Below are 22,420 nucleotides of genomic sequence, written 5' to 3'. Positions count from 1 at the left end.
GCAGTTTACGATAGGTATATATAGTGAGGCACTGGAAGTGGTAAGGGAATACATCTACTTAGGACAGGTAGTGACTGCGGATCCGGATCATGAGACTGAAATAATCAGAAGAATAAGAATGGGCTGGGGTGTGTTTGGCAGGCATTCTCAGATCATGAACAGCAGGTTGCCATTATCCCTCAAGAGAAAAGTTTATAACAGCTGTGTCTTACCAGTACTCACGTACGGGGCAGAAACCTGGAGGCTTACGAAAAGGGTCCTACTTAAATTGAGGACGACGCAACGAGCTATGGAAAGAATGATGGGTGTAACGTTAAGGGATGAGGAAAGAGCAGATTGGGTGAGGAAACAAATGCGAGTTAATGACAGCTTAGTGAAAATCAAGAAGAAGAAATGGGCATGGGCAGGACATGTAATGAGGAGGTAAGATAACCGATGGTCATTAAGGGTTACGGACTGGATTCCAAGAGAAGGGAAGCGTAGCAGGGGGCGGCAGTAAGTTAGGTGGGCAGATGAGATTAAAAAGCTTGCAGGGACAACATGGCCACAATTAGTACATGACCGGGGTAGTTGGAGAAGTATGGGAGAGGCCTTTGCCCTGCAGTGGGCGTAGCTAGGATGATGATTATGATGATAATGATATGTTGCAGTTGCCAGGCAGCGACAACTGTGTGGCCAATCTACATATAGCGCCGCGCCGCTAGTCCGTGCGCTGATTTCGGTGAGTTCTATCCTGCTCTCCGATGGTGGACTTGGACTTCTCAATCAGCAGCTGCAGTGCTCGGCTCTTCTGGAAGTCCACACATGTACGTGAACGAGACTGAAGCTTCATCGGAGAGACGTCGCAATGCTTTCGCATTCATCCACCTAGGGATATCCAAGTGGACTTGATTTTTTTCATCTTGAGGCGATAGGATCGAAAAGGGCGAGAAACACCAAAGGGCTACACACGCAAAACGTTACTTCCAAGAAATTTATTGAGCAAGAAGCGGAGCCTATTTATACAAACAGTGGTGTTTTATTTATACAAAAGTGCTGTAGTAGCACGTCTTATATAGATAAAATCTGCTTTCAGCTCAACAAATTTGTTGTGAGTGGCACTTCGCGTGGTGCTCTGTGTGTATGTTCTCTTTTTCACGTCTTGTGCCTGTTGATGACACTGAAGCTAGCAACAGGACAGGTGCTTGACATACGTTAACAATTGGGTACGGAAACACGATGTGGTACAGGCTTGCCTCGTCGCTTTAGACCACAACTACTCAAGGCTCAAGCCAAGGGCTGGCTGCGTGAACGTGCGCGAACGTATATACTGACAAGGCCGCGTGGCCATTCCATCATGCACGTCTTGCGGCTGCTGCGAGACACTTTAGCACTTCACATTGAAGTGTCGTCCTTTCATTGCTCAGCGCACGTCGCTGGTGAGGGACTACCATCTCATTGGACTGCAGTGTACAACACTCGACGAATGTTTGTAGCCCAGTGGTTGTGCGTCTCGACGCGATCAGGCTCATCGCGCTCTCATTACTTGTCTCGCAGTACCTAGGTTCACTTTTCTCGCAGTACTTAGGTTCACGTTAGCAGCATATGTCTATTTTCAACTGACGAGACTTCAGACGCAATTTCTTCTATTTTAAGGTAGCACAACCCGCAGTGACCGGCACGTCTGTGCGTGACCTTTTCTGTGCGTGTTCTTCTTCGACACTTGTCTCATCTTGATCTTCCGTTCATTTTTCATCTGCTTCTTCCTATCTTCCATTTCTATGTTTCTGTCTCCTCCTTTCTGAAGAGTAGGCAGGCGTTGTGCACCTTCCGGTGGCAGTTGCCAACCTGCTCCTCGCTGTGGGCATGGAGAAATGAAGTTGTAAACAACGCTGACCGTTCGTCTTCCTTTTGTAATTCAGGCATTCCTTCTTGGCGGAGCGTGTGCCGGTTCTGCTAGTCTACCGCTGCCCATTCTACGCCTGGATCCCGCACCAGCATGCCATCTCTCTCCGACCCGTTCTGCTGGCTCTTCTGTTTATCTACCCGTCCATATCAGCGTGGCGCGGCGATCAGTGACGTCACAACTTCCCGAAGCCATAAAGCCTGAACTTCAATGCGTCTGGATCAGTGGGCATGGCGAAATGAAGTTGTCAACAACGCTGACCGTTCGTCTTCCTTTTGTAATTCAGGTTAGCTACTCGCATTCTTCTGTAAAATCTAGTAATAGATTTCTTGTAGTTGTGCCATGCCCAAGCGCTCTTATGCATTTCATGTACGAATGTTTTCTTGTGTGCGAGCTCCTTGTTTGCGGCGATGTTGAGTCAAATCCTGGCCCTGATATCAAGAGCAAGTTAAGTGATATCGCGGCAGGCCAGAATGCAATAATTCAAGCTATTCCAGAACTGAAATCCCAGTTGATCGCATCACAGGCTGCTTTAGCTGTAGTCAGTGCCAGGGTAGTGGAACTTGATAAACTTCTGCAAGAAGTTAAAAAGTCTACAGACCAAATTAAAGACATTAATAGTGCTATTGATTCACTTCGCGGTTCTGTCACTCAGCAGTCCGAGAAGTTGGTCGACCTTGAAGACCGCAGCCGTCGTTGCAACTTGGTTGTTTACGGCGTACCTGAGGCGCCCGATGAAACAGCAGATCAACTAAAAAATAAAATTGTAAATGAAATATTCGAACAGAAGCTTGGGGTGAAATGTTTGTCCGTTGGTAGAATTCACACGCTTGGTCATAGTCATAACAAAAATCGACCGACTATTTTGTACCTGCAGGATTTCAATGAAAAGCAGTGAATTCTAAAAAATGCTAAGAAACTGAAAGGCACACGTATCTTCACCAAGAATGATTATTCCCGTCGCACTCTACGCAGGCGCCGGCTTCTGTATGAGAGTGCAAAGGGAGATAGGGCAAATGGAAAAAAAAGGCTATCTTGCCAATGATAAACTACGGATTCACAGTGACACGTTTGTGTGGGACGAGTACAAAAACACGCGTGTTAGGCTCCCTGCTAGACGCGTCAACGCGGATAGCAATTGACAACCACGTGTTTCTCGGCGACAGCATTTGCGCCTCTTAAACGTAAACGTACGAAGTATAATTAACAAAACTGCAGAACTAGAAACTATACTCCTTTGTCAGGATCCTCATTAGTAGTATCAACCGAAACATGGCTCCATGAAGAAATTAAAGACGAGGACTTGGTTCCTGGATCCTACAATATATACAGAAGGGACCGAACTTCCCGTCGCGGTGGTGTGGCCATTACTGTGAGCAAAAACACGTCTGTATCGTTACTAGAACAAATTGATAATCATGAAAGTTTGTTCCTACAGATCAATTTCTACGGGTTCTTGTCTAACCTTGTAGCAGTGTACCGTCCGCCGTGTGCCACGTCGGATTTCCTAACCAAACTTCATGAACATATTGTTAAATATTGCAGAAAGACCATAGTAGTGGCTGGCGATTTTAACCTTCCCAGCATAAATGGGAAGAAACTTTCATCACCTACTCTAGCGGACCAAATTATTTTCGACACAATGTTAGCTTGCGATCTCGACCAAGCAGTTCACGTTCCAACACGGGTGCAGGGATCTGCTTCCTCTATTGTTGATCTGGTTTTTCACAGCAGATCTCTTCGAGACGTTGAAATAACTGTTGAGGAAGGCATATCAGATCGGCTAGTGTGCTTCACATGTCGAACAGATAGTACAAACAACACCACGCTTAAAGATTGCAAATCCGTCAAAAACTATACTAAAACAAATGACGAGTCCGTTATCGATTACCTTAAACTAGCACTGGAAGACTTCTCTGGCGATGATGTTGACTACTTATGGCTAAAGCTGAAATCCATTTGCCACTTCTCTATTGATAACTTCATCCCTAGTAAAATGAAGAAGGTGCCCCGAAAAAATCCTTGGATCAATCGAGATATAATCCACCTCGTTAGAAAAGTATAAAGATTCCTAAGGCAAAAAAAAATTTCGCCCAGTATTCGACGAGCTAAAACAAACACTCACTAAAAAAATTACAGCACGTAGGCAGTTTTATTGCTCCCACACGCTGACCCAATTTCTTAAGACTGACCCTGAAAAAATTTGGCGACATTTGAACTATAAGAAGAGGCAAGCTCTTGATCACCTAAAGATTGATGGTCAAATAATTCAAGATAAGCAACACCAGGCATCCAAATTTAATCATTACTTCCATTTCATCTTCTCTGAGTCTAATCAGTTCTCTCCGGTCATTGCTGAAGATGTGGATAACGTAAATTTTGGTTTTATAACATACGACGGTATATTTTCTATGCTCTTAAATCTAAACACAAAAAAGACATGCGGTCCTGACGGCATTTCTAGTGCTTTTCTTCGTCGCTATGCCGAGTGGCTTTCACATTTTCTTCTCGTAATTTTCCGCTCGTCGATATCTTGTGGCATCGTTCCATCAGACTGGCGGGTCGCTCGTGTTGTGCGTGTGTTTAAGGAAGGCGACCCTACATTACTATCAAACTATCACTCTATATCACTGACGGTTACATCTTGCAAGCTTTTAGAGCATGTTATCTTAAATTACATGACGGAATTTCTTGAAAAGCGTTGTATTCTGTCCCCGTGCCAACACGGCTTTCGTAAGGGGCTGTCTACCACTACTCAGCTTCTCTCTAGCATCTACGCTTTTGCCTCCGTTCTTGATAAACCCGGCCAGGTTGATGTTATATTCCTCGATTTCAGCAAAGCCTTCGATAGCGTCTCTCATTTTGGTTTGATAACAAAAGTAAGCAACTATGGGTTTCCACCTAACATTGTAAACTGGATCTGTGCATATTTGAGCATGCGCAGACAATTCGTCGATGTTGAGGGCTATTACTCTGGATGTCTCCCCGTAAATTCGGGAGTGCCGCAGGGAAGCGTGCGCGGACCGCTACTTTTCCTAGTATATATTGAAGACATAACAGCATGCGTAGACGATAGTGTGAGTATTAAATTGTTCGCGGACGACTGCTTACTTTACAAAGAGATTAAATATGCTAATGATCAAGTGATCCTGAATAAAATCTTACTGCGATTTCTGACTGGTGCGACACCTGGGAAATGAAACTTAATGAAGAAAAAACGATTTTTATGCGCATTACCAACAAAAAACACCCTCTAACATATCAATACACTATTAAACAATCCGCGGTCTCTTTAACAGACTCCTTTAAATATTTGGGCGTAACCATCAACAATCGTCTAACCTGGTCGCAACACATTGATAATGTTTGTGCGTCTGCTCAACGTAAACTCGGCCTACTGAGACACAAGCTGAAACATTCTCCTCCATCCGTGAAACAATTGGCCCTCAACACACTCGTAAGGTCGCGATTAGAATATGCTTGCGTCGTCTGGGACCCATTCACGAAAAAAGATATTAAAAAACTGGGAAACAAACAAGCTTGCCGTCCGCTACATATATAATTGTTATGGACGTTATGACTCCCCCTCTCAATTGATTAATGAAAATAATATTGCCACCCTAGAATCCCGAAGGAAGGTAGCACGCCTAGCATTGATTTTCCGCCTTTGGAAAAGGGAACTACAACTTGGTCATTCACCCTGTCTCCAGCCGCTACCAGCTAGAGCTACCAGAAATTATCTCCCCTACAAAATAACCCCTATTTTCGCGCGTACAAATTGCTTTAAATATTCCTTCTTTGCTAGAACAATAAACGATTGGAACTCTCTGCCTACCGATGTATTCCGGCCCAATAACATATTACACGCCGTTGAAAAACTGCACTTCTAATAAATGTGTGACCACATGAGTACTTTCATGCGTGTTAGCATGAAAAAAAAACAACCTGTGTAAACTGGTACTGTAAATATTTCTCTCCTTTCAATTCAATCCCTTGCATTGTATGCTTGTAGAATGTGTTTTTATGTACTTATATTATCCTTCAATGTACCTCATATGATTCAATGTATTTCATATTTCATATGCACTTCTTTTCTTTGAACGTATTTAATTACATTACTGTATGAACGTGTTCCCTCCTGCCTGAGTCACAAGTTGGCCTGCGGTATTCTGTAAATAAAAAAATAAAAATAAGAATGCCTTTTCTGTCAAGTGAATATACGCTTTCAAATAAAATAATAATTACGATAATAATGTTACTCTAGAGGTGCTTACACTGCCTGGTAGCAAAGAGTTGTGTTGACTAAAACAAACCCCGCGTGAAAACAAGCTGACGCACTGACAAAACTATTATTTCTTGTTTCTTTTCCTTGGATAAACCGTTGCCATGTGCGTGTCTTTGTTTATCAGGCCCTTATTTCACAGCAGCTCAAAGAGCCCTCAGGAAGCCGCACGAGCTTAGCCAGAATAAGCACTCGGATTTTGCTTCCCCAGCGGCGTGCAATATGGGCGCGAAGTTTAGGGCCGCGAAACTCCCCTGCAATAAACCAAACACCAGAGGCATTTCCGTCTGCTGAGGCTTCACGGACGCCTGACGACACCCTTGCCGGGCCATAGCTAGCTGACCGGCGCGCCACCTGGGAGATGGGCCGGAAGCTACGCTCAAGGCTGGCGATAAAAGGCGCCGCGCTTCCGCGTTCCCGTGTGCAGGACGCTGTTTTGGACGCTTTGTCAAATTCCGCCACATTGCTGAATTTCGTCAACGCCGATTGCCCCAGTGGGTTGCTAGACCTGTCCCGATGGTTCGAAAAGCCGCCATTCGGCAGCAACAAACTGCTGAACAGGCGCGTCGGCGCATCCGGGCAACAAATGTCCTACCGGCAATGCATACGACATAGCGAGCTGGGACGATTGCTAAAGTGCCACGGGGTTCTGATTCCACGTGACCGCTCTCTGCTTCATGACGTCTGGACACATGTTTATTTATTTATTTATTTATTTATTTATTTATTTATTTATTTATTTATCCGTTACCTACAGCGGCCCTTAGGCATTACTGTTAGGGGTCGGGAGGATTGGGGGCGGGGGGAGGTTAGACACCGTGAACAGAACAATTCTATAGCACTACATATTAAACTCCCTGAACAGAAATACAAAGAGAAAAGGTGCAAAAGTGATACGTCAGAATCATATTGCGCATTTCCACTGTAAAAATTTAAGAAAACGCTACGCAGCTTTGGCTAAACAAAAATGAAATCATGCTACAAGCACGCTAACCAAATATGTATGTTAGTCTCTAAACTGACTTGTGAGAAAGTGATGGCGACGTAAACCGCAGTCGCAGCCACAAAGAAAGGAAATTTTATTAGCCGCTACCAGAACGTCATTACCAATTGTGCTAACAAGTGCAGCAGGCAGTCGATTCCGCACAGAGATGGTTTGAGGAAAAAAATACTTTTCAAATGATTTCTTCTGCGGTTACGTGCGCTGTACACCTCCCGGTAGCCGAAACGGAAACTCGTTCGTAGAAATGCAGTTACATGAAATAGTTAAATCGCTCACTGGCTTTCCAAGTTGGAGAAAAGAAGGAGAGACAGGAAAGGTCGGCCCAAGAGGTGGTCCTGTCACGGTAGGGTCTAGTTTCTGCCACCACCGCGACCAGCGCGGCCCTTTCCGGAAAGATAACGGGCGAGACGGCAGCGAGTAGTTGCCACACTGCAGCGAACACGGTAAATGTATACGTTGCAATAAAGGACGAAATTCGCACAAGCATATCGGGAGAGAAAATGCGCATAGCGGTTTCACGCGAACCAGTGCGCGTCAATTAAAGCCTTAAATTATTCCCGTAGGCGGCGAGAGTATACCTTATCGCCTAAAAGTACAGCGCAGATGGCCCTATACGTGCCTAAAAACGGTTCTGGCCTCGTAGTTCCGGAATCGCACGTGCGCAGACAGCCGTGAACTCGGCTAGGCAAACCCTACAGGCACCCGCCGTGGTTGCTCAGTGGCTGTAGTGTGGGGCTGCTGAGCACGAGGTCGCGGCATCGAATCCCGGCCACGGCGGCCGCATTTCAATGGGGGAGAAATGCGAGAACAACCGTGGTACCTAGATTTAGGTGCACGTTAAATAACCCCAGGTGGTCGAAATTCCCGGAGTCCTCCACTACGACGTACCTCATAATCAGAAAGTGGTTTTGGCAGGTAAAACCCCGTAACCTAATTTAAACCCTACAGGCTTGCCGACGACCTTTCACAGTTACGAATACATGTTCGTGACCTACAGGGGTACTAACGGAAACCCGCGAAAGCGAATACAAGTGCAAATGTAGAAGAAATAACTGGACGCAAATTACTTTCTTTTACTTGATGAAAATGTGTAAGTGAGCTTTGCAACTGTTGTGCGTACCTTAGTGTTTCTTATCGTTCGCGTACTACTGCAAATCTCCTCATCACTTTTTCTCTTCATTTAGCGCTACAATATATTTTTCTTGCGGAGAGGGGGGGGGCGAAGGGGGGGGGTGCTCTCACTAGAAAGTCAGCACGGGGCATGTCGGTAGAGACAGTCTAAGTCCGTTTAGTTTATCTTAAATGCTTGAAAGCATGCTTGAATTATCCGCGGTATGCGGGTTTTGATGATGGCGGCAGGTTGCACGGTATAGTGATTCCAACAGCGGTTCCAACATCGTGGTCTTGGGGTCCCCCGTGCGCAAGCGGCAATGAACGCGACCAGATACACGGTATATTTTCGGCGGAATTTAACAGCACTTAAAGATAGTGTGAAAAAAGAAGAATATCAGAAAACTAGAAAGCTTTCGGCGCATATACGGCGAGTTCACTAGTCGCGTCTGGAGGGAGGTGCACCAAGCAGTTCCCGGTCTCGGCTGCCTGTCTCGTGCATCGGAGAAGTCTTCCCGAACGAGACGTAACTGGTGTTGATGCGCCGCGCAAGGCTGAGACGTCGGAAGTGAGAAAGGAGCATTGGCGACTTTCGCTTAAAGGCAAATTCTCAGTGGCGAGACGGGCCGCCAAAAAGTAGTTCTGAGCCGCGCGTAAAATAGGCGACCTTAGATGCGGCCTTGCTTTATGGTTGGAAAGCGCTTATAGAACGCCTCCTTAAAGCTACAGCGTAAGCTTCCGCCTGCGATCAGTTAGAAATCGCTTGTAAACTACTGACGTGCCGTTTACCGCCGTACTTGTAATACACGCAATGTGGCAGTTGCGGATACATCCTCGTGACCTACAAGTGTATGAACGAAAACCCGCGAAAAGTAATGTACGCACATATCCACTGTAAAACAGAGAGAGTTCCGGGCACTCTCTTTGAGGGAGTGTCTGCTTTTCCCATATTTCACTTTCTTTTCGAGAGTAGATCGACTCTCTTTGAGAGAGAGTAAGACAACTCGTCCTGACAGAGTTTTGTTACTCCACCGCAAGGGAGTGCTAGTACTCTTCCACAGAGTACAAACACCCTCCCCACCAGGCTAATAGTACTCCTCCAAACCTAGTACTTCTACTCCTCCAAGCCGAGTGTTTTTACTCCCCCAAACAGAGTGCTTGTACTCCTTCAGAACAGAGTGCTAGTACTCTTCCCAATAGTGTGAAAGCACGATTTAGATCCATGGTCACGTTAGAAGCGATTTCCAATATTTGCATGCGGGGAATATTTGATTCCTACATAAGCAGCTCCTGCACTTATGCTTGGTGAACTGGATGTAATCTGTAGTCGCCGAGTTACACGAATGAAACATTTTCTCTCTTAAAAGGTCAAAATCTTTATTGATCCGTCACAAGACAAACTCAATAGTAATTTGAGAAACATACTGACAAACACACAAAGTCAGATTACAATGATGCCCATAAATGTTAGAACGCATCTTGTAATAAAACATAAGTATACTCTCTAAAGTTTCATCAGTATTACAGTGTAGAAATATCCTTGAATTTCAATTGGCTCCTTGTTCTCAAAAATTAAGTATACAATGGAAAGTTAAACATGGAACAAACGTGTGCAAAACCACAAGGTATTGACGCTATGTTCCAAGAGAAATATGCGCCACATTAGTGGCCAGCAAGCACATTTCTGGCACAAAACACGTGCACTTTTACGGCAGAGGTTACCCAATGAGCTGCTAAGCGTGGGGCTGGTAATGTAGATCAATTGTGCAAGAAACGTTTTTTGTGTGCCATATTCTAAGACAGCAGCTCATTTGATAACGTCCTGTACAGCGTATGGATGTTCCTACTGAGAGTACAGTGCATTCAGAAATGTGTTCTATATTTTCATGTGAGGCCGCATGTCTAGCTAGCTCTGCTAATATGTCACATATGTATGGGTTGCACCCCAATATATTTCACATATTCATGTATGGGCTGCACCCCATTGTTTCTAAGTGTGTCTTATCGTCGTTCTGCAGCAATATCCTGTCCAGTCTCAATGCGGTACAGAGGCGTATCATATTTCCTATTCGGTTGGCCTCTTGGTGCTGTTGGGATTGATCTGTTACACTTTCTCACAAATAAATAAATTAAATTTACAATATTATCTAGTGTGCAGCAGATGAGTATAACACTGCAAGGAGCACTGACATTAAAATCTTTCGCATCAAATTTCTTGTCATATATGGTAGCTTTTCCTTCCCATTCCGGTGAGAATGCTATACTTCTGAGGACCAGCTTGCATAAATACATGATCAATTCTTGTTACTCGTAGAATATGCAATCTGACTAAAGTGTAGCATGGCTTAGGATGTAAAAAAGAAGTGAGGCGTGCAGACAGGACACAAGTGTAGAGAAGTGGACAACACGAACACCGACTATTAACTGAAGGCAGCACTGAGGCAAAAAAGAAAGAAGACACAAAACTCATCTGCGCATGCTCAGAAAACAAAACTATCAAGTTTACAACTCTGTAACTGAGTAACAAAAATTGACAAAGCAATTCTGTAAATATAATCTAATAGTGCATCTAAAGCGGACAAAATTGATATGTTATTCATGAATCTAAAAAAATTTGTAGTATGAAAATGCAGCTTTTGCAGAACTCTTATAGACAATGTAACAAATTCACGTAAGATATAAAATGACAAACCGAATTTGTCCGCTTTCAACGATCTGATGGATGCCATTTACAGAAACGTGATATCTTTTCTTGATGCAGAGCTATTAATTTGTAAACTTCGTGCTTTTATTTTTTTTAAGCTCCCGATTTTTCGAAAATCCTTGTAACAAAATTCAGGCCCCAAATCGAAATTCCGCTTCCAACAGTCACTACAATTTAATTTTCTTTCTCGAATGCAGCAAATTTCATTAAAATTGGTCCAGGGGTTATCTCAGAGAAGCGTTTTTGCGTTTTACATGTATTTGAATAGGCCGCGTCGGAGTTGGGCCCGAGCTAAAGCTTCCTCGTAAGTCTTCCCTCACCAGACCCTGCATGCACAAAATGAGCGCCAGTTTTAATGCGCAGGTCCGGCGCCTATTAGAAGCAGCTTATCCTAGTGTAGCAGTGGCCACTGTGGCTGAGCGCTTCAAGAAGTCGGTTACGAGAGGGACGGACGTGATTACAGAAAGCAGTAATAGCAATAAAAGAGTAGTGGCTATTCCGTATATTCATTCACTGTCGCATAGGCTTAAAACGTTGCAAGTAGATATGATGTTAATGTTGCTTTCACTGCTTCTAATAAGCTAGGTAAGATATGCGCTGCCATACAGAGAAAAAAAGAGCGGGTAAAAGGCAAAAAACGAACAGATATTTGTCCAGTGAAGCACAATAAGAACAACAGTTTTACTGACTGTCGTATGGGTGGGGTTTATGAAATTCCCCTTAGCTGTGTACAGTTCTACGTAGGGCAAATGGGACGGTGTATCAGTCAGAGCCTAATGGAACATAAAAGGTCGTTAACCGGTGGATCGCCTTCTAATCTTTCGCTACATTGCCGAGATTGTAACTGCACGCCAGAGTTAGATGAATGCGCAATAATGTACAAGCATAAGAATGAAGATACGCGTCTTATGGTAGAGGCATGGCATATCTATAATGGTGGAGGTGCGTGCGTGAGTCAGCCTTCGATTACTTTACATAAGGAAGAGATTAAGTGCCTTTACAGTTATCACTCACGTAGACCGGCACGTGTACCCGACTGACACGTGGTGTTACCATTCCTGAGCATGCGCAGATGAGTTTCGTGTCTTCTTTTTTCACCTCAGTGCTCCCTTCAGTCGATAGTCGGCATTCGTGTTGTCCACTTCTGTACTCTTGTGTCCTCCCTGCACGCCTCACTTCTTTTTTGCATAATGAATCCTTACCAACTAGCTCAGCTTTCTGTCGTTCTAAGCTTCAGATGTGAACCAAAAATCAGATGTCATGAATGTGATGCATTAAAGGCGACATAAGCATAAGTACAGGCAGAGAAGTGCACGAAAAAGACAAACAAGGAATGACACCATCCTGTTTCCCATATGCCTTCCATGCACGTGGATTTTGCATGCGACTATGCATATACTTGCACAATGAACCAACTCCCTGAAACCAAAGCTTTCTTCCTAGTTATGATGCGCTAAAGCAAGAGGAATTTTCGCACTTCACAGAATCTTCGTCTGCAAACAAGTACATATGCGTCTGGGAAGATTAATATATCGCCTCACTGTGAACTCTATCCTAAGTCTATTAATTGACCATGTGCAAAAATGCCTTGATTTTATTTTGCTTTATAAAAATTATCTGTACAGAAGCCATGAAACTAAGGGGCTTTTGCTTAAAACTCTATGTTCACATCCGCCAATTGATGAACAAGCATTCTACTCAGATGCTCTAAGTTCTTTGCATTGAACGTATCTCTACCTCCACTAGCATACTTGGTTGGCAAGTATATTGAGTCACTCTATTAAAAATATCAAATACCTGCCAGAAGCCATATGACTATTTCACAGGAGAAACAACAATTTAAGTTTTTTTAAATAATTTTGAATTCCAAGTGACTCTCTGGCTTCTGAGAAGTAAGGTGTGCAACACGGTGTACACAGGTAAATGCCTTAATTGCTCCTTGCTTCTGCTTTGGTAGGCACGAGCGGTTCTAATGAACTGGTTCCGTGAGCATGCACGAAACGATAATGACTTCTTAAACATGGGACTCCTTTTTCCCAATGCTTCGCCTTTCTGTAACCTAAAAGGAGGTCATACTTCTAAAATTAGGTGTAAAAAGTAGATAAAAGGGAATATTTAAATTACAGAATCACAGTGGTTTGTATTTGCACCCTTGCATTTCCGTGCTGTTTAGTGTAAGCTATCAAAGATGTTGAATGTATTTAAGCACCTAACCAAGCATGAGCTGTTGTTTTTATAGTGAACACAGGACCGTGCTCATCGCAAATATGTATCATGTCACTATACAAATATGCAATTTCATTACACCACAATTTTTTTTTATCGCATGGATATATGTGTTGAGAGGCAAGACAAAAAGGAGTCACTTCTCACAAAACTAATCAGCTTTTCTTTAACACATTTCTAATTTTTCAATGGCATTTGCTCCTATGCGTTTGTCTCCAGAGATCATATTTTATTTTTACTTTCCCATCATGATTCCAAAACCTGGCAAGCAAGTTACCCTCGATAATCTAAGACCGATTTCGCTTACGTCTTGCGTTGGCAAAGTCATGGAACACGCAGTTCTCACCCGCGTGACCGACTTTCTCGAGGATTGTGACGAGTTCCCGCACACCATGCTAGGATTCCGCCGCAAATTCTCCTCACAGGACGTATTGCTTCAGCTTAAACACCAGATCGTAGACGACACTATACCAGCTCCACTAAGGCAATCCTCGACCTGGATATTAAAAAGGCCTTCGATAACGTTAAACACGAAGTAATCTTTAAAACAATTAGAACGTTAGGACTTGGCCAAAGAACGAATAATTACGTTAGAGATTTCCTCGCGTGCAGGCGTGCATGCATCGTCGTTGGCGACGAGGAATCGCCGGAATTTGAGACGGGTCCGTCCGGCACACCGCAAGGATCCGTCATATCACCATTACTCTTTAATTTAGTTCTACTCGGTCTACCCGAGAAATTAACAGAAGTTGAAGGATTGCATCATAGTCTATACGCGGATGACATCACCCTCTGGGTTCCCGGGGGAGGATGTGACGGTCACGTCGAGCGAACGCTACAGGCAGGAGTAGATGCGGTCCAGAATTACTTGCGTGGAACGGGCCTCGAGTGCTCGGCTACCAAGTCCGAACTGTTAATCTACAAACCCACAAGGAGAGGTCGTAAAACCCTGCGCGACGAAGAACGGGAATACTCCAAAATACGTATTATATTGGCAGATGGTACTCCCGTACCGCACGTAGACAAAATTAGAATCCTGGGGTTACACCTGCAGGCAAATGGCCATAACGGAGAGACGGTGCGAAGTCTTCGTCGTACGGTAGATGACACGATCCGACTCTTGCGTCGCATCACGAATAGACGCAATGGTATGCGTGAAGACTGCGCGATCCGTCTCGTGCAGGCGTACGCGATAAGCCGCATAACGTATGTTGCCCCCTACCTTAAGTGGATAAGGTGCGAAAAAAACAAGGTCGAATGCATAATACGAAAGGCTTTTAAGAGGGCGGTCGGCGTTCCAGTCAACGCGAGCACCGACAAGTTTCTGGAGCTCGGGCTTCACAACTCACTTGACGAGTTAATAGAGGCGCACGACATTGCGCAGTACGAACGATTATCTAATTCAAAGACGGGTCGATGCATCCTCGAGACACTCGGCATCGCGTACCACACTCAGCATGGAGAAAAGATGGCGGTTCAGGCCTCGGTCCGCGACCGCCTGATCATCCCGCCGCTTTCCAAAAGCATGCACCCGACGCACCAAGCCGCGAGGCGCAACAAACTAGCCAGAGACCTTCAGAAGAAGTTTGGCAACAACAACGAGGCGGTGTACGTAGACGCTGCGCGATATGAAGGAGAGAAAAGTGCACACGCGATCGCGGTTGTAGACCGCACGGGTAAGTGTCTCGCGAGCGCTACAGTGACCACAGGACACACGGAGGCGGCCGAAGAAGCCGCGATAGCCATAGCACTGGCCACGGTGCCTAGCGCTGCGATCGTGATCAGCGACTCGCAGGCGGCAATCCGCGGCTTCGCGCGCGGTCGCGTCTCGCGGGAAGCGGTCCGCATACTCCAAATTTGTGACGACGGCGGCTCGTCATCGCCCTCGCAACCCCAAAATTCTACAGTCTTCCTCCTCTGGACCCCGGCACACACCGATGTCCCACTCGCGGCCAACGAGGCGGCCCACGCCACGGCTCGAGGACTCACACGCCGAGCCGCCGCTGATTATGTGGCCGCCTCCGCCCCGAGAGCGGGGCATCGGATGTGCCGGATCGGGACACTACAACAGAAACACAGCAACAAGAATCACAATGGGCGTGGGGCGATCGCCTGACCACGTTCAGAGATCTCACCCAACACTACAGACTCCAAAGACGCACATTCCCGCCACCACACGACAGGTTAAACAGGAATGAGGCCGTAACTTTACGCTTGCTCCAGACGCACAGCTACCCTAGCCCCGCGGTCCTACATTACTTCTACCCAGGTTTATATCCAACAGATGCCTGTAAAGCTTGCGGACAGCGAGCAACGCTGCGACATATGCTCTGGGAATGTGCCGGCAACCACGGTAATGAGACCACATCCGTTCGCGACGCGTCCGTAATCGCGGCCGTTACCATAGTACGGGAAGCCTCGAGCTCGCTTCTCCCCGACGCCGCCCCAGCTGCGGCTCCCGCAGGGGACCTTCTCCATCGGGGTCGCCGCCGCTGGGAGGCGGCTCTCAAAAGTTCAGAGTTGGCAGACCAACTCTGGGCCGTCCGGCAAGCCAAAGATGCCGCCCGAGTCCAAGGACTTGGAGCCGCCACCTGAGGCCACCACAACGAAATTGCCGGCCATTCATTAATAAAGTTTCTTCTCTCTCTCTCTTCCCATCAGAGACAGTACATAAATATACCACGTTAAGATGACTGCCTAGAACAAGTGAGAATGTTCATCTTGGTGTGACATACTGTATTTTGAATTTGTTGACATTTAATCAAATAGTAAACCCAATATACCCCCCTTCTAGTTTTCTTATCCAAAATGCGTGGCAATGTATTTTCTTTTGTTGGGGGTTGGGGGGGGGGGGAGGGGGGTCTCTCACTAGAAAGTCAGCACGGGGCATGTCGGTAGAGAGAGTTCAAGTCCATTTAGTATATCTCCAGCGCCTGAAAACATGCTTGAATTATCCGTGGTATACGGGTTTTGATTATCGAGGCAGGTAGCACGGGGCAGTATTTCTCAATGGTTCAAACATAGTTGTTTCGCGGTCTCCCGCACGCAAGCGGCCATGAACGCGGCTAGATACACGATATATTTTCGGCGGAATTGGACAGCACATAAATGTAGTGTGGAGAAAAAACAAATAAGAAAATGGAATAACTTTCAGCGCTCACGTTAGGCATAACGTTAAGAAACAGAAAGAGAGCGGTTTGGATCAGAGAGCAAACGGGTATCGACAATATTCTAATTGACATCAAGAGAAAAAAAATCGAGGTGAGCATGTCATGTAATGCGCCAATTAGATAACCGTTGGACCGTCAGGGTTACAGAATGGATACCAAGAGAACGGAAATGCAGTCGAGGACGCCAGAAGACCAGGTGGAGCGATGAAATTAAGAAATTTGCGGGTGCTAGTTGGAATCCGTTGGCGCAGGACAGCGGTAATTGGAGATTGCAGGGAGAGACATCCTTCCTGCAGCGGACATAAAACAGGCTGATGATGATGATGATGATGATGATGATGATGATTATACACTAGACGTGCCTTATCGTGTTGTGCCATGACGCGACGACGCATGTGAGCAACTGAATCAACTAAATCACAGAGCCTGTCCGACATTAGACGGGAAGTAAGTATTTCATTGCAATATGTAACTGCCGCGCCACGTCGTCAAGACTAATTAGATGCTGTGGCGTCTGCGGGGCCGCTTGCACTAAACTAAGCGGGGGATCCCACCCTGGCTTGGCGTTTGTAAGCTCCTTTCTCGAAAATCGTTGGTGGCCGTTCCCAGAAAAGTGAGCATGTCATTCCCGGAAAAGTCTTTCACCAATAGTTGTGTTGTGTTAAGCTGCTGCCTTGGAAACTGTAAACGGCTGACATGAGCCCAGTTTAGTGTCCAATTTGCGAAGTCAATCAGGCGAGCCCGCCACTGCTTAGCTAAACCGAGCGACAGCCTCTCCGTCTCTCGGGAGCCGAGCACGACGCATCGTGCGATTACCTGCAGGCCCCGCTTGGTGGACTGCGCCGATAAATTCACGCAGAGCACAATGGTTCACTGTCATAGCCACGGAGGAAGGAGAGGCCCCGCCTAGCCCGCATTAGTGTGCGTGTGCGTGTGCGTGTGCGTGTGCGTGCGTGCGCGCGCGTGCGCGTGTGCGTGTGTGTGTGTGTGTGTGTGTGTGCGTGCGTGCGTGCGTGCGTGCGTGCGTGCGTGCGTGCGTGCGTGCGTGCGTGCGTGCGTGCGTGCGTGCGTGCGTGCGTGCGTGCGTGCGTGCGTGCTCATGAAGCTCCCGCTGCTGCTCTGGGCCTCTAAAAAGGGAGATAAGTTTTTCGGCCTGTGTCTTTCTCGCAGTACATCCTGTTCGTGGTATAAGCAAATTTTGCAGTGCGGTGTGTAAGCTTGAAGGTTGTGCTTAGGGTATATGAGCGCGAGTGTCAGCCAGCAACAGAGACACGCAAGTAATCACGGCGTGTGTCTTCGGCATCTTCTTCAGCGTGCCACGGAAAAACACAGGATCACGTCTGCTTCACTGAAACTGCAACAGAAGTTTCATAGGCTTTGCACTCACGCGAGGCAGCAGCACACAATCCACCTTTCTTTCTCTTCTGCGCTGCCCTCTGCCGCACGCCGCTGGAAACGTTTTGGAAGTGTGCTGGCGCCTTCGCCCGTAGATTTGCGTGCCTGCGCCCACGTTCAGTGCGCGTCGGTTGTATGTTTCGTGGATCGCGAATAATTATTAATGGCTTCTCCGGGGCAGAATGTCCTTCCTGGAAGCCATGAAGCATCATCATCATCAGCCTGGTTACGCCCACTGCAGGGCAAAGGCCTCTCCCATACTTCAACAACCCCGGTCATGTGCTACTAGTCATGTACTAGTATGTACTAGTTAGTAGTCATGTACAGTAGTCACTGAGCCATGAAGCACTCAATGACCACTGGGTGAGAGGGCCTGAGTGCACTGTTGCGCAAACAGTGCGCCCGATAAAGGCACGCTGAGTTCCGCTTGCCGACACAGCTGCCTTGGAGTTAGTTGCCGGTGATTTCTGCACTTCGAGCTCGCTTTTTGAGTTCTTTTTACTAATCATTCAGACATTTCGCATTTTCAAGAAGTCTTCGAGCGCAGCCTTCCACGCCGGATTTATCAAAGCTGGGCACTTTGCATCGACATCTACAGACACAGCTCGTCGTTAGCGTCAAATATTGTGAAAAAGGTGCATCGCTGATATAAAATAATGTCAAAACGTAGCAGCGCATACATATCTGCGCGTATGTGTCGTGTTGTTCCATCCCGAGACGAGTCAATATGAGCAGCCGAACCACTTAAACAACGGCAACTGTGATCCCGACACATATATTAGGGGCTGTGAATTTATTACTGATTCTCGCTTTTCTTTAATTCCATCATACTTGCTGTTTGCGTGTGCCATAAAACATTATTGGATCAAACTGTGCTCAGCATAAGCGCTCATTTAAGGCTGTGTTGTTCTGTCGCGAAAATCCGGATGCCATCACTGACACCGTTGGTATAACTGAGCGAGACGGTTACTTGTGCTGCTGCATACCGAATGCACCGTCTCTTGTTTGCCGTCTGACGCAGAGGAAAACAATGAATCTCTGGAATGGAGTAATGTGCCAGCATAACAAAACGCAAAGACCCACCCATCTACGAAGCGAATGGGAATGGCAACCTATGGGAAAGGTGACGTATAGATATTGGCACAGCGATATATGTCGCCGCTTGCCGCTTATTGTGAACGCATCGTGGGAAGTGAAGTATAACTGATTTCAAACCGCTAAGCAGAGAACTGAACTATAAAGGAAATTTCATTCGTCCTGACTGCTTACATTTCAGTTTAGAACCGCAAAAAGCGGGCGCACGAACTCCCCGGCGCCAGGCTTGGTTTTCGCTGAACAGTATCAACACAGGCTCAAACTTTTGCACCGTCATGCGATGACAGCCGCATGCCCAGATACCTACACCAGGCCTAATGCCCTGTCACACACGTCACAAACACGCCACACGTTCAATCGTCACACGCTCAATCGAAATGAGGGAACCCTCCCCCCGTCATACACGCGCTGCTTACGTCACGTTCTGAAGTATACATAAGCTTCCGTGAACTTTCCTTCATCCCATTGTGAACAAGGCTTCCGTAGGGAAGCCGAAACGTCTTCTAGATTTATTATTTTTAGTACTTCTTCTGGGGCACTATAAAGTAAAACTATTCCAGACTTTTCTATTCCAATTCTGCAATCAACCCTTCGCGATTGGTTGAAAACTTTTTTGGACCACCCGCCTTTCACCTGGCTGTCACGGGACGTCACGAAAACCGCGATAGCTCCTCATCTGGTACGACGTGTGCACACTGATTATGCTTGATTTGACCGAACAAAAGCAAAATAGTTATTTCTGATTCGACGCCTTTTCGCCACTAGCCCTCAGCTATTGGTGAAAGCCTTTGAGGCTGCACCCACTTCACTTGCTTGTCACGAGACATCACAAAACCACAAAAACTCACTGCGTCAAAGTGACGTGTACGCGTTATAATGTATTAATATGCCGAACAAAACTGAGTTTCGGTCTAAATAGCCGCAGGCTGCCCCGTCCCGAAAGGAATAAAGGATAGCTGTCGCCGATCGCCCAGGCACTCGCTACTCGCACCTACCGGAAAGCATGGGTTTATTTACGTATAATAAAGCTTTGCTTGGCCGCGTAACGTTTTCTAGCACTTTCGGCACGTTTACGACCTCGTTCTGCCAACTCTTTTTTTTCTGAGGATCTAGTTTAGTGGCATTCTTAACCTTCCGTTGCATGCCGCCGCGATGTTTGCTACCACGAGTTAAATAAGGGAAAGCGGACCAATCGCAGACGCCCGCACCACCCTCTTCGTCCGGTTATCGCTTTTCAGTGCAGTGGCTCGGCCCCATCAAATCCCTTGCCACTTGAGCGTGCTCCTTGCCTCTTGTCAGCCAATTAAATAAGATAAGCCGCTTAGCGTAGGCAATATTGTTAGTTTTTGAAACAAATAAAAGTGACCTCCTATGAACAAGGAGAGCGTTTAATTGGCCTGTTCAGACAACCCTGCCGCCCGATGCTTGCGTTGGCGGTTACGCAAACTTCACGTCAGGAGATTGGAATAATAACATTTTGGAGTAGTTTTACGTTATAGGGCCCCTGGTCGGCGTCCATCGTTTTACTGATTTGGCTCAAGTTATGTGGGACAACCTGTATACACGCGAAGACGCTGTCGCTATCACGTTGTCTGTTTGACGGCCGATCGCACAGGGTGCGGTCGAACGATGGTCGGCACACCGATTTTGTTGGTGCGGTCGACAAGAAAGCCCATCGCAGTATCACTCGCGCTCGTCGGTTACGTTGTACATGGTTGCGTCGTTGTCAGTCTGGTATGATGGTTTCAGTGTCGCACTCTGCCGAATAGTGGGGCCAATCGTTGGCGTGAGCGTCTTGTGAGTCTGGTATCGACCCTGTGTTACCACGCCTTAACCGAGTACGTAAGGTCAGGCACGCGCTGCCACCACCAGCAGTTGCACCACCACGCTGCAAGAAGACCTCGTCCGCAACGTGATAGTTTGAAGTGACGCCCGAGTGTAATGCACGGGTTTTTATGAAACTTGCTAGCCATTAATGAAAGGCGGCAACAACATGGCTCTTGGTGTAGTCCGGACCACTTGGAGGAAGCCCTGGCCGCAGCCTTAAGCTAGGCACGTTTTCGGCACCACACCGACGTCAAGCTGCTATTGGAGTTTCAACGCGGTACAGTGGCACGAGTGTTTGCAGCAGCACGCGTCCGCGAGCTTTTTTTTTTGTTTAGTAACGAACACCGCGGGGGCTGACTACGTGTCAGCCCCCGCGGTGTTCGGCTAGGCCCCGAGAAGCTAGCTGCCATCGCAGAACTGACAAGAAGGCAGTTCATCGCTTCTTAGGTCTCTGTGCTCACTATCGTCGTTTTGCCGAAGGATTTTCAAGGATCGCTGAACCATTAACAAGATTAACAAGCCAAGATGCACCCTTCGAGTGGACGTACGAGCAACAAGTAGCATTTACAGAATTGCGGAAGCGACTGAAAACTGCCCCCGTATACTCGCGCATTTCGATGACAAGGCTGACACAGAAATCCGCACAGACGCCAGCAACGTGGGGCTCACTGACATACTCGTCCAGTGGCAAGATGGCGCCGAACGAGTAGTTCGGCGCCATCTTGCCAGACTGTCAGACTACATTCTGTCAGACTACGGCAGCCTACGCGAGCCATAGTCTGACACAGGCGTAGGTCAACTGTTCCACGAGCGAAAAGAAGTGTGTCGCTCTCGTTTGGGCCATCGGCAACTTCCGACCCTACCTGTATGGTCAACGTTTTCGAGTAGTAAGTGACCACAATGCACTGTGCTGGCTTGCGAGTCTTAGGGACCGTTCAAGACACCTCGCTCGCTGGAGCCTCCGCCTTCAGGAGTACGACGTCACAGTGGTTTATAGTCCCGGACAGAAGCACCGCGACGCCGACTACCTCTCACGTGCACCTGTACCTTTGAAGTCAAGTGATTTAGACCAAGACTTCCCGTTTCTTGGCGTAGTAGACACTGTCGAGATGGCTGACTTCCAACGTGGAGACAGTGCATTGCTTCCCCTCATCCTATACCTCCAGCGAGCCGACATCGTTGTCCCAAGAGCGATGTCACGAGGGCTGACATCTTACTGCCTCCGCAACAAAGTTCTCTACAAAAAGAACTTCGAAAACTGTCAAGAAACGTTTCATCTCGTCGTCCCAGTTTCACTGCGCGAAGAGGTGTTGCAAGCGTGTCACGACGACCCGTGTGCCGGACACTTGGGCTTCGCGAGGACGTTAGCGCGCATACGCCAGAAATATTACTCGCCGCGGCTCTTCTCGTCCGTTCAGCGCTACGTGAGGAGGTGCCGTGATAGTCAGCGGCGCGAGGTTCCACCTTTGAAACCTGCAGGTCTTCTCCAACCCGTGGACCCTCCTCCAGCGCCGTTTCAACAGGTTGAAACGGATCTTCTCGGTCCGTCTCCAACGTCGTCCGCAGGTAACAAATACATAGTCGTCGCAACGGACTACCTATCGCAGTACGCCGAAACGAAACCTGTACCCGCGGAACATCTATAAAAATCACCATGTTCTTTGTCCATGACATCGTATTACGTCATGGGGCCCCTTCCGTCTTAATAATCAATCGGGGGACT

The 22,420-nt window shown here is 47.0% G+C and overlaps 1 protein-coding gene across 6 annotated transcripts in view; it reads right to left on the bottom strand.

Annotated features, from left to right (window-relative positions):
• LOC135908638 (uncharacterized) overlaps window positions 1-22,420 on the bottom strand; it is a 639,285-nt gene that overhangs the window by 454,941 nt on the left and 161,924 nt on the right. The window contains exon 1 of one of the 6 annotated variants that reach the window (XM_065440489.1): window positions 7,447-7,573. The exons of the other annotated variants lie outside the window; for them this stretch is intronic. Within the exon in view, the coding sequence (XP_065296561.1) occupies window position 7,447 (1 nt within the window). The 5' untranslated portion in view covers window positions 7,448-7,573. Of the gene's footprint in view, window positions 1-7,446; window positions 7,574-22,420 lie in introns of those variants that run through there. 6 annotated transcript variants of the gene reach the window in all.

This window comes from Dermacentor albipictus, chromosome 4 (assembly GCF_038994185.2).
Source record: "Dermacentor albipictus isolate Rhodes 1998 colony chromosome 4, USDA_Dalb.pri_finalv2, whole genome shotgun sequence".
In the NCBI taxonomy this organism is placed as follows: Eukaryota; Metazoa; Arthropoda; class Arachnida; order Ixodida; family Ixodidae; genus Dermacentor; species Dermacentor albipictus.
Note: the sequence above shows the minus strand (reverse complement) of the source record. Positions and strands in the feature narration are given on the sequence as shown.